This window comes from Molossus molossus, unplaced genomic scaffold, assembly GCF_014108415.1.
Source record: "Molossus molossus isolate mMolMol1 unplaced genomic scaffold, mMolMol1.p scaffold_m16_p_16, whole genome shotgun sequence".
Classification (NCBI taxonomy): domain Eukaryota; kingdom Metazoa; phylum Chordata; class Mammalia; order Chiroptera; family Molossidae; genus Molossus; species Molossus molossus.
The window spans coordinates 63,518,883-63,532,087 of NW_023425351.1; the positions used below are offsets into that span (position 1 = coordinate 63,518,883).

Genomic DNA, 13,205 nt, shown 5'->3' on the forward strand with positions numbered 1-13,205 from the left:
ACCACATTAAATCAAGGAAATAAAATAATGTAGACCAGAGGACAAAGGATATATGTAGAATATTTTGTATACTTAAGGGAAAAGTAGGCTGCCAGAAGTGATTGAGACTTTTTGAAATTTGAGAGTAGCACTGTAGTTGGGCTGAGCTCGAAAGTCAAGATTTGGAGATTGAAGTGAGAAATAGATAACAGCTATGTATCAACTTATATATGGTATGAACCAGAATGTGTTTCATTTTGATGTAAAAATCAGTATATTTGTTAGCCATTCTGTGTTTGCAGCATTGACATAAAATTGTCCTTTCAGACTTTTGAAGAGATAAAATGAAATACTTGGTGGTTTTCATTCTTTAAGCTAAGATATTAAATGACATTTAAAAACCTGACTCCATGGATAAGAATGAGGAGGACGGTCTGCAGTGATGGATAATACCTCTTTAGACAACTTCCAGAGAACTCCTTTATTGAGACTTCCATTAAGTTTTACCATGAAATTTTACATACATAATGGGAAATACATACCATGTCAGGAAAAAAATACTTTAATGGTATTGTTATATAGCGTATTGGCTAATTCCAGTGGATCCTCATCTCTTACTGCTGACATTATCTCCAGTATTTGACTAAAACAAGACAAAAATAGATGGTTTAAATTTCCAAATACATATTCCATTTTAAAGGTATTTGTCTTTTTCTACGTAAAGGATACTAGCACCTTTAATGAGATTAAGTGGGTATTAAAGTTTTCGGCACTATCAGAAAGTTTAACTGCGAGGATATTTAGAGTAGAGTAATTAGAGACAGATTTCTGGGGTAGTCTTGACTATCAGAGCCCAAAACCAGTTTAAAATAAATTCTAAAACCAGCCTATATTATGTGTGCCACAATTAGGGAATTAACTCAGTGATAATGAGTCCTTTTAAACCGTGGGTCATTACTGAGTCATGATGAGCTTTTAAAAAATTGAAAGAAAAGGAAAAGTAAAGTGCATGTAGGGAAGTACTATTTCATTTATTTTTTGGTTTTATTTATGTATGTATATGTGTAATGAGTCAATGTAGGTTATATTGTGAGGATAGCTGTCAAAGTTTGAAAGCCACTGCTTAGAGAACTAGTACTAAAGGATAAAAAGAAATTGTGACATGATCACTAGCACAATGACAGCAAAGGAAATTAGAAGTTATTTATTTGGAACAATGGGGGCAGGGGGCACGCATGGGCTTTCTTTTCCTGTACTTTCCCCCCTGCAACAAAGTAGCCCAAGTGTTAATTTTTCAGTTTCCCTACCTAGAATAATGATAATTATCAGTAATGTTTCCTAGCATTCTTATATATAGAATATTTTTCACATGAATTAGAAAAGTTCTAAAGTCAAATTAAACATTTAAATAGTCTTTTTGTTTTAAGCTTTTTGTTCCCTTTACCAGTTTCTAAAATATAAAACACCGAAAGGTACAAGGGATGGAGATTAGAAATTAACTGGAACTTTTTTATTCTGTAAAAGTAGCACAAAAGGCTTGCCGAATCTATATACTAAATGAACTGACTATACCAAAACTTTGTTATCCGACAGTCAAAATATGCCAGTAGCAAATTGGTTAACATTTACATTGACACTAATGATCCAATTTTCTTTATAAACTGCAGTTTTCCTCTCTATTAACTACTTGCAATCAGAACTTACATGCATAATACTGTACAAAATCAATAGGATTCCTGATACGCCTCTCCCTTCCAGTCCCTTCTCCACAATAATACCAGTTATAGTTAAAAAAAAAAAAAAAGCTGCCATTTTCCTGCTTAAAATCCTTTGGGTCCCGATAAAATCTAAACTACTAAGGTTGGCATATAAGAGTCCTTACAATCTGACCCCACTCTGCCTTCCCAGACTTATCGCTTACCCGTGCATCCTACTTTCTGCTACAGTCAACTCACTGTTCCCCTGGCACAACCAAGCCCTCCTACAGGCTGCCTTTGCTCAGCGTGTTTGTCTTGGTCTGGCATGACTCCCAGTTAGTACACAGATGAAATGTCACCTTAGTTCTCTTATTTCCCCTCAAGGCAGGCAGTTGCCATGTCCTGTGGTCCCAGTCACATATTCATACCTCTGTGACAGCACTGCCATCTGGAATTAAACGTTTTATGTGCTTGCTTGTTCCAGAGGAAAGGGATCCTGTCTGACTCATTTAATGTTTTATCCAAAGTGCCTGGCACAGTGTACCTACTCACTGGTGGATGGATGAGGGCAGGGACTGTCTAGATTCTTCTGTGTAGCCTCAGTAAAATGACATATGGCAAGAGCTCCAAAATGTGTTTCAAGGAGTTTATTTAGAAGGGAGATCTCTATACAAATAATTAAAACATAGAACTGTTAATAGATGGAGTTTGTTTAAAATGACTTTGTAAGTAGGGATTTTAACTTGCTAATTAGTAATTAGACTACGGCATATATGTTTTTGAAATGTTTAAACTTTTCAGTTTGCAAATGTTGATTTTCCCAAACTCTACCTACTCAGAACTGGTATTCATGATTGTTGTTGGTAACCAAGCATTTTTAGTTCTTAACTTTCTGCATTTAGAAAAAACCTTAAAATTTTGTCTTAAAAATGTCAACTAAAGTCAACAGTTATACTTAAGGCAGTATAGAAAATGGACTTGGACACACTGTTGGCAACTATGTTCTCTCTCAGCTGGCTGCTGGAAAAATACTAATTTCTTGTCTCTAGTGTCCTATTAAATCTCCAAAGAATTATTCAGAAATACTGTATTCTGACGGAATTTGCAAGTATGTACATTTCATAAAAATTACATGTGATTCCTCACTAAGCAGAATTTTTATATATTTCTCACCCATGCATTTCAAAACATTAAGTTTTAAAGTCTTTGCCAACATCAGCATGTTTAATAAAGGAAAAAAGTCTTTCCAATATGTTTTACAGAATAATTCACTTTTCTGCCTGCTGAATTTAGATCTGGCTTACTTTATACTCTTCCCTGTTAAAAACTACTGGAAAGAAGAAAAAAATAGATGGTGCATAGGGAAGGAATTATTACAGTTTAAAAGTAACAAGTCAATGTTAATTTTTATGAATGTGTTAAAAATATGTCCAGTTGCATAAAATGGTAAACCATGCTAGATTGTTATAGTCCAGATTTAATATATGTGCTTGTACAAACAAAAATTAGATGATGTCCCCATTAAAATGATAGACTTCTGTAAGTTACAGTTAGATGAGTAACAGAACCCCTCTTTTCACATAGGCACATGTGCTGTACATTATAATAAAAGAAGATTCTGAATTAATTTTTTAAGGAAATAAAAATCTATAAAGTTCTACCCCTTTTTTTTGGTTAGAAAAAGGAAATCCTTTCCTATGTGTTATTTAGGTTGACAGCTTATTCAGGTTGTCAAATAATATTTAAAGTGCAGATACCATGAAAAGGTCTGTCTACTAAGATTACATCTCTATCACTGTCAGCGGGGAAGCTGCGTGAGAACAGAACTTGAACCAGGTAGGGCGCCTCTATGTACGGAAGCATTAAGATCTTCCCCGTCCTACAAATGACAAATGACCACAATCCATGGAGTTCCCACTGAAGCAATAGAACCACTTGGGGCAGAAAGGAAACTGAAATAGAGCAATTCAGGTACAAATTCCTTCAAATCACTGCATTAAAATGGTGATGTTTGATCTGAACTTCATTTAGATTTCACCCAACTTTAATTATGTCCCTTGAGTTCATTTTTTTTTTAATCCTCACCCGAGGACAGTTTTCTATTTTTTGTACAGATAGAGTGGGAAGGAGAGAGAGAAACATCAACGTGAAAGGGACACATCGAGTGGCTGCCACCAGCACGACCAACCAGGGCCGGGGACAAACTGCAACCAAGGTACATGCCCTTAGCGGGAACCGAACCCGGATCTCTCCGGACTGCAGGCCGACGCTCTAACCACTGAGAAAACTGGCCAGGGCGAGTTCATTTTATTAAGTGGCATTTGGTGGTTAATTTTAATGTTTTTTTAAGACTATGAAAACAAAATACTTACATTATATGGCAGGGTTCATTTCTGTCTTTCAAACAGTGCCCATTTTCCCATTTCTTTTTGGTAGGAAATGACGTTTTTATATATTTTGAACCAGCATGTGTACTTTTGACTCCACACCAAGGTGCATCTAGAGTTAGCAAATAGAAGTCTCTTCAGAAGTTTAATTTTTTGAATTATTTTTTTAAATGAACATTACCAAACTAATATATAATCTCTAAAATATGTTGTGATTCAGCTTTCAAACATGGCAAAAAGCAACAGAAAACAATTCTAAGAAAAAAGACAAATCTTGAACTGTACAAATTCTTAAATGTTTTTATAAGGCTCATTTTTACCCCCTCCCCACCCCCACATCATTGCTGGTGTATGATATGCTTTAAAAAATAGACCTAAAGCTAACAGAAACACAACTGTAACATGAAAACATTTAGGTTAAATGAACTTACATATTGCCTCAACTGAATATAAAACAGTGGCTTTGAACACTGGGGTTAGTCACTAACCTATTTCCTTAATTAAGAATTATAATAGCTTACACATTATAAAAGCATTGTGCTTTTAATGAGCTCATTTCGTTTTCATTACTCCCCAAGGAAATAAACCTGATTTCTTCAAAATGGCTCAGCCTTGACTTTACCAAAAAAGTCTACGTATGTGTTTAAGGAGACCCTTGAGTTCCAGGGTAAAGGTAAAAATGTTAGCTTCTAACCTTGTTTTATTTTAAGAGGCAACAAGATCATCAAAAATTCTTAGACTAAACCAATTTGATTTAAATTTCTGCACTTTATTTAAAAAGCATTATAGAATTAAGTCATTACAAAGTCATCATGTAAAAAAAGTTCTTAATTGTTTTTGAAACACCCTGAGGTAAAATGCTTAGTTAAGACTCCTTGTTTAATAAGATATTCATAACCACCACCTTAGTTACTGACATCTCCTTTTAGGTGATTAGGTTTTGTCAAACTTAAATTACTTGAATTAATATTTTTCCATCTATTGATAACAAACCCCCAAATGTTATCTAAAAAGTATAACTTGAGGTTGAGTGTGCTGTTTTAAAATATTTGTTCAATTTTCTTTAGCTCTTTTTTTGGCATGGGTTAATATGAAAAATTCTAAAAACATACTTACCAGTCTCAATCATTAATTTTTCACTAGGTATTGACTTCAAAACTTCCAAATTAGCCTCCGTTTTCAGTGAGCTTAAAAAAAGATATTAATGTATAAAATTAAAAGGCACATTTAATGAATAACTTTTTCATACTATAAGTTTGTCTAAAACATCACAAAAGTAACTCCAAATCCCAAAACTTTGGTTGGTACAGAGGTAGCATAACATTATATTTGCACATTCCCATTGTTAAACAAAAAAGGGCTATTAAGCCAGTGGTCAGCAACAAAAAGACCAGGTCCAGGGGTATGAAGTCTAAACCACCAGCAACAATGCCAGAAGGAAAAGGCAAGTTGTCAGCCATACTGGAGTTGTTTAGCGTTTTTATACATCAAGTTGGGGGCGGGGTGGGGGTGGGGGTTATAAATTGTTTGGAAAGAATTTACAGGGTCTATAGATAAGGCAGGGAGGAGGTGAAGCAGGCCAGCTCTGGAATAAGCTCAGAGCCTGCCAGGAAGAAGTGTCCGTTTCTGGAACTGGCTGTGGGCAACAGATTGGAAAATTCAAGCAGAGCTCCTGGGGTTGTAAGGCGCCTGGCTAGTCTCCTTTTAGATAATCATGGAAATAGCCACCAGGCAGTTAATCCAAGATTCCACACATAAAGGAATGTGCGCAGTCTTGTTAGCTGGCCCTTGCAGTTAACTGATTAACCCCTTCCTACCTTCCTTGCACCATCTGGCCTGCTGTAATTTAATTTAGCACATCTCAGAATTTTCTTGTCACTAGCCTTACTGAGTCCAGATTAAGATCTATTTCTAACCAGACCCTCTGTGTGTTGGGGGTGGGAGGTGGGGGAGATATGCAGCAACTTTCTATGAGTCTAAGTAAAATCAACTTTTTAAAGAATTCACTTCTCTGAGTAATTTACATAATTTAGAGTACTCTAATAGTTTAAGCTTTCCTTCCAGTTTCACCTGTTTTCCAGAAATCTACAGAACATTTCTCCATTAGCAAAATTCACCTTGTTTGTTTTTACCGGGTTTTCCTGTTTGAATATCTATAATTTTATTTTAGGAGGACTTTAGAAGGGATGGGAGTGAATGTCTTGTTTGTCTTAAGTACCAGTCTTTTAATGAGTGTTCTATAGAAAAAAACAAAATTCTTAGTTTCAGCCATCTTAATACTTGGTCATATAAATATTTTCTAAAAGATATTAATATGCTCGGTATTGAGGGGAAGCAGAGTTAACCACTCCAAAATATGCCTCTTGGAATATTATTTTAGGCTGGTTATTTTTAGGAAAAACCTTTGACCTTCCCCCTAACTGCCTAAGAATTTAAATAGAGGATCTGCTCCAGTGAGGGAGCTACCATTATAAATAACAATAGTTCAGAGCAAACCTACAAGGCCCAGTTGATCAAAGTCCTCTCAGTGTCCCACTGTTAAAGATGGCCCATCGAACTTTTGTTTACCAAACATTTGCTTTTTATCTCCATGTGAATTGCCTTCCTCCCTTTTGAAGTCCCAAATTACAACCTCCTAGCCCTTCTCCTTAGCTCAAGATGGCAATATGAGCCTCAACTGCCTCATGGATCCTCTGGCCTCATTCTTATGGAACTTCCATACATACCTACATAATAAGTCTGAACCTTTTCTCCTGTTAATCATCTCATGTTAATTTGATTATACAGCTCAGGCAAAGAACTTAAAAGGTAAAAGGAAAACTAATTTTTCTGACCCCCCCCCCGCCCCCGCCCCTGTTTGGATACTAAATGCAAAACTTTTCACCAAATCAACAATTTGCATATTTTGATCTCATGAAATCATGTCTGATTGACTTAAGTCTTTTCCAACATGTAGTCCATGCTTGTAAAAATTGGCATAATTACAGAAATAAATACTACCAGAGGAAATATTTTTAATCGAAGCCAGTATCTTTAATAAGGTTTCCCATTTAAGGAAGAACAACTTGATTCTGTAGTCCAGTTTAAAAACTTGCCATTTTGGGGGGATGAGTGTGTATGTGTGTGTGGGGGGGGGGTTATAATTTAATCATAGAAACCAAAGACTTTGTCATAGACAGTATAAAATACCATACTGCAGAGACTCATATCTTAAGCCTACAATAAATTAGCCCTGGCCTGTGTGGCTCAGTTGGTTGGAGCATTGTCCCCTATACCAAAAGGAGTTGGATTCAGTTTCCCGTTAGAGCCCCTAAAGGCAACCGATCAGTGTTTTTCTCTCAGATCGATGTTTCTCTGAAAAGGACTACAATAAATTAAAATTCAAGTAAGAATAGCAACACTGACTTTGATTAAAGGACTAATCCATTAATTCCCTGTTAATGTAGGGAAGAAAAAAAGCTAAATCTTTATAAACTCAAGATAATTTAGAAACATCTGAGACAGACTTATAGTTCAAATGGGTAGAATAAAGGGCTTCTACCCCCATCTCTTGAAATCCATCCCAAAATAACAAGGAAAAAAAGAAACAGCATTTCTTGATGAAATGTGGAGACATTTCTAACCCCTAATAAAAATACACAGAGTAGCCCTGGCCAGTTTGGTTCAGCGGTTAGAGCGTCGGCCTGCGGTCCTGAGAGACCCGGGTTCGGTTCCCGCTAAGGGCACGTACCTCGGTTGCAGTTTGTCCCGACCCTGGTCAGTTGTGCGGGTGGCAGCCACTCGATGTGTCCCTTTCATATCGATGTTTCTCTCTCTCTCCCCCTCCCATTCTACCTGAACAAAAAATGGAAATATGTCCTCGGGTGAGGATAAAAAAAAAAAAAAAATACACAGAGTAGAAAGTGGATGGAGAAGTGATAAATAACTAGGTTTACTTGCTAAGCGACTTAAGTGCTATGAGCCTGCAGAGAGAATGAAGACAAGTAAACCAATTCACCCAAGAAAGTTCTAAGAACTGGAAGAACCAGGTCAAGGCTGGGGTCATGCAGGGAACTGAAAAGGGGGTTGTTTGAAAAGTCAGGGTAAAGAGGAGATGGGACTCCCAGATTACCGTCCCATGAATTGGTGCACCCAGGGGGAAGGAGGGAGAAGAGAGGAAGGGAGAGGAGGCAGGAGAGGGAGGGAGTGTGCGGTCTGGAAATCTAAATCAGACTGGACCGGAGAGCAAGCAGAGGAAGAGTGGAGAAGTGAGGCTCGGAACCGCAACTGAGACTGGCACTGCGCAGTGACGATCCTCTCTCCAGCCCGCCTGCCCAGCAGGGATCAGAAGCTCCTCTCTGGAGAAACTGAACCAACCTGGAGGAAGATCTCGATAAGCTGACATTTAGGAACCCCTGCTGAGAATGTCAGCTGGCCACCTGACCGGCCTGCCAGCTGATGGGCTATCTCACCACTGAGTTTCCAATCAGCTTTCTTTTCTTTTAACTTTTACAATACACAGGGAAGAACCGCCTGACATCTGAAGAAAGCCTCCACTGTGACAGAGACCAAATCAGCAAAAGAGGAAAAAGGAACTAAAAGCATTTTTAGCAAATAGAAAAAAACTTAAAAAAAACCTGTAATTCGCCCTGGCCAGTTTCATTCAGTGGTTAGAGCGTCGGCCTGTGGTCTGGAGAGACCCGGGTTCGGTTCCCGCTAAGGGCGCGTACCTCGGTTGCAGTTTGTCCCTGGCCCTGGTTGGGTCGTGCGGGTGGCAGCCACTCGATGTGTCCCTTTCACATCGATGTTTCTCCCTCTTTCTCTCTCTTCCTCTCTCTCCCTCCCACTCTATCTGAAAAAAAAATGGAAAAATGTCCTCGGGTTAGGAAAGAAAACAAAACTGTAATTCTTCAGAGATGTAAAGATGCTACAGAAAAAATTATCAGACAGAAATGTTTGGTTTTTTAAAAATCCACCATCTAGGCAAACTTTCAAGAGGGTAGAGTAGAAATACATTCATCTTCAAACGTGTGTTCAATCAAAACAACACAAATACATGGGATCTAATACAGTTCCGTGAAGAAGAGACACTAGACCAAACAAGCAGAAAGATGGAAGGGTCTGGTAGGAACGGAATTATCAGATTATCTCGGCAGGTTTCCTCATGTGGAAAAACAGATAAAGGCACTTTACAGAGATGGTGGAAAGTGTGAGAAGGCTTAAAGTTTTTAAGAAAGCCAAGTAAACAAAAGCGTGAGGAAAGTTACTCCAGGAGAATCAGAAAGTGGTACACCACATGGTTCAGCAGTCAAAAATACACAGACATAATGAAAACATTGAAAAGGCATATAACCAAAAATTCAGAAGTAACTACATTGAGAGACTATAGAGGATAATGCAGGTGGGGGAACAATATGGGATATGCACTTAAATGTTCATATACCTTCCTGAGAACAGATAAAGAGAATGAAGAACAGCAATGCATATTATTTAGAAGGTGGTAAAGAGTAATGTGGTTGCCTCTGGAAAAGTTGACTAGGTAGAGGACATGCTGGAGAGACTGTTTAAAGCCTCTTAGTACTACTGGACTTTTTATTCCATGCATGTATTCCTTTGCATATTAACTTACAAATTAATCAAATAACTTAAAATAATAAGACACACCTAGGACATTTAATTAAGTATGAACTCTATAGCAAACAGGTAATTTCATGATCCTACTTCCTAAGATTTTAGTAAAAAATATCAGAGCCCTGGCTGGTTTGGCTCAGTGGTAGAGCATCAGCCTGCAGACCAATGAGTTGCAGGTTCAATTCCAGCCAAGGGCAGGTACCTCGGTTGTGGTTTGTCCCTGGCCCTGGTAGGGATCGTGCGGGAGGCAACCAGTCGATTTGTCCCTCTCACGTCAATGTTTCTTTCTCTCTTTCTCCCCCTTTCTCTCCCTCCTACTCTGTCTGAAGATAAAGAGAAAAATATCCTCAGGTGAGGATTAAAAAATATATATCAGAAAAATAATTTTAAGGAAATAAAAGACTAATGAAGGAAAGCAATCTTATACTATTTTGCAGTTTATTTAATGAGTTACATTGACATCCTGTAAAAAGACATTGGTGGAGGCTCACCAAATTTGGAAGAAAATGAGCCTGTATTGGGTATAATGAGGTTTTAGTTCGGTGTAACAGCAGAAAGGTCACCAAGTAAGGAGCCAGAGGACACAGGTCCTCACACTTTCAAGTTACTTTATATCTGTTTCTTAGCTTCTCTAAGCCCCAGTTACTTGGCCTACAGAGATATAGATGATTATGTCATTTATGTCATAGTATGACCTTTCCCTCATCAGACATCTCTCTCTCACACACACACACACACACTCATCTATGAACAGATACGTTTTAAAGGGACAAAATAACCTGAAAATAAACTGCATTGTTAGAGAAAGCTAGCTGCCAAGCTCAACATAAAATTATTTTCCATTATTGGTACACAGGATAGTTTTTAATGTTCGAGCTTTAACTTATAATAGTACAGGTTTAATTTCCTACATAATTACTGAAATTCTCAGGCCAAGGTTAATGCAAAATACAAATGTAATATAAATGTTTAAAAAACAAAACAAGAACCTACCAACCATTAAATCCTATATAGAGATCCAAGTCAATCAAAGCAGCTGCTGTTTCCTTGGTACCATCAAATGAATGCACCTAAAGACATACAGACATAATTATCTTATTATAATGAATGACTCTCCCTTTAAAATTCTAAACAAAATTAAGATTTTTCTAAGCAAAAATATAGGTGCATTAGAGTTTTTGGACCACAAGATTTAAAATGTGGCGGCTTCTACAGTTATTTTCAAATCAATTTTCACCATTATAACCTGTGATCATCTCCAAAAACATGAGACAAGAAGGAATTAGCTGCCCAAAATTTCTATTTCTGTGGCCGTGTGGCTCTCTCTCCACCAGCATGTATATATTATAGCATACATCTCCAGGAAGGACTGGACCAGGCAGCCACATTCTGAGGCAAAAGCATGAAAAAAAATGAAAAATGCTATACAACTATTAAAAAAATATTTTTACATGTTCAATTTTTTGGTTGGAGGACACTCTTTACTAGAAATGACTTTTAAGAGGCAAGTTTTAAGACATTTATAAAGAGGTTGTGTAAGAATGTTGCTAAAACAATGTAAATTGTTATATTCAATAATATCAGCTCAGTAGGCAAAAAAAAAAAATTGAGATGGTGTTTTCTCCTTCAGAGATACAGGGGGTAAGGCAGTTTTCATAGTTTGTATGTATTTATGTAGTCAAAACCAATAACAATAATAATACTGTTTTAAACGCACCTAACCAGTGACACCAAGTTAATACTGAACTGAGTCTGAATACACTAAAGATGGCGTGTTTCTGAACAAATAAACTATTATACAGATGCCCAAAAGGGTTTATTTTTATCCTCACAGTTTTTTTTTTTTATCCTCACCCGAGGACATTTTTCCATTTTATTTGTTCAGATAGAATGGGAGGGAGAAAGAAACATCAACGTGAAAGGAACACATCGAGTGGCTGCCACCCGCACAACCCAACCAGGACCGGGGACAAACTACAACCAAGGTACATGCCCTTAGCGGGAATCGAACCCAGGTCTCTCTGGACCGCAGGCCGATGCTCTAACTGCTGAGCCAAACCGACCAGGGCTTAATTTCCTAGTTTTAAGTGTGACTCCTTAACTCTTTATTTGAAAATCTCTTTTTTTAAATAAAAGTCAAAAATTTAAGTTGGAGCTCTGGCCATGGTGTGGGTCAGTGGTTAGAGCGTGGCTCCATGAACTTAAGGGTCTCAGGTTCAATTCCCAGTCAAAGGCACATACCTGGGTTGCCGGTTCAACAGGTGAGTAAAGGAGGCAACCAACTGATGTGCTTCTCTCACTCACATCAATGTTCTCTCTCCCTCCCTTCCTTCCATTTGTTGTTGCTCTTAATTTTTTAACTATTATAAAGTAGATTCTTATTTAGAAATAAAGTAAATGGGCAGAGAAGTAGAGCCTGCAGGTTTTAAGTCACCAGTAATACCAAGAGCATTAATGAAAGCCTCTCTCTCAATTTCCAAGTACTGTTCCTAAAGGATAAATTACAGGTTCAGTAATCTACAGATACAATGTACACAGCAATATTTAATACTACAGCAATGCAAAAAGCATGCATATCACCAGTACCCATGAAATATGAGGCTGAAAACTTAGAGAATAAATATGAAACTGTCAAAGCAATACAATGTGGGTATGCAATTAGTGCACAGTGCTATTTCCTCTTTCCTTAACTGGCACAGTGTGTGTGTGTGTGTGTGTGTGTGTGTGTGTGCGCGCCTAGATAACAGGTTTTGTGCTGGAGACCAGTGACTCTGTCTCCTGAAATTATGTATGAAAACTTACATATCTGAGCATTTTTCTGAGGCAGATTTTCAAAGGAGTTTATGACCCAAAAGAGAATAAAAATCACTGATACGGACACTCATATCAAATGGTGGGCAGATAATATTTATGAGAAATGTCTCAAGATTAATGATCAATAACCAAACAGGAGAAGTGTTTAGAATAGAAGCAAATTATAAAAGGAGAATGAGTCTCTAAGCCCGAGTGATAACAGTCAATGAATACAGTTGACAAGAATTTAGGAAGGCAAACCTGAAATGAATGTTAAATTATTTTTAAGTTTTATTAAAATTAGTTTTATTTTGCTCACATTTAAGAGTGGCTGAAAAAATATCACCCACTGTTAAAATGAGTACATTCTGGGGTTTTCTTGTGAACAAAATTCTATACTCATTCTTGTACTTTGAAAAAAAGAACTACATTTTCATGTCCTTCAAATAATGAGAGAAGTATCTTAATAATTCTATTTCTGACATTTGAATTACTTTAGAGGCCAACCTTAATAACCAAGAAGCTTTTGTGCAGCATCTATTAAAAACAACTCTTGCCTTGACCAGTTTTGCTCAGCGGTTAGAGCATTGGCCTGTGGTCCAGAGAGTCCTGGGTTAAGTGCCCGCTAAGGGCACGTACATCAGTTGCAGTTTGTCCCGAACCCCAGTTGGGGTCGTGCGGGTGGCAACCAGTTGATGTGGATCTCTCACATATGTTTCTCTCTCTCTTTCTTCCCCCC

General features: G+C 37.5%; 1 protein-coding gene across 5 annotated transcripts in view; it reads right to left on the bottom strand.

Moving 5' to 3' along the window:
- Nucleotides 1-433: 433 nt before the first annotated feature.
- TATDN1 (TatD DNase domain containing 1) overlaps nt 434-13,205 on the bottom strand; it is a 32,879-nt gene continuing 20,107 nt past the window's right edge. For 3 of the 5 annotated variants that reach the window (XM_036263751.1, XM_036263754.1, XM_036263753.1), the window contains 4 exons: nt 10,667-10,743; nt 5,180-5,250; nt 4,049-4,175; nt 434-622 (listed from right to left, as the gene is read on the bottom strand). In XM_036263751.1, coding sequence (XP_036119644.1) covers nt 526-622; nt 4,049-4,175; nt 5,180-5,250; nt 10,667-10,743 — 372 coding nt within the window. In that variant the 3' untranslated portion in view covers nt 434-525. The remainder of the gene's footprint in view (nt 623-4,048; nt 4,176-5,179; nt 5,251-10,666; nt 10,744-13,205) is intronic. The other 2 variants (XM_036263752.1, XM_036263756.1) reach the window with 1 other exon arrangement.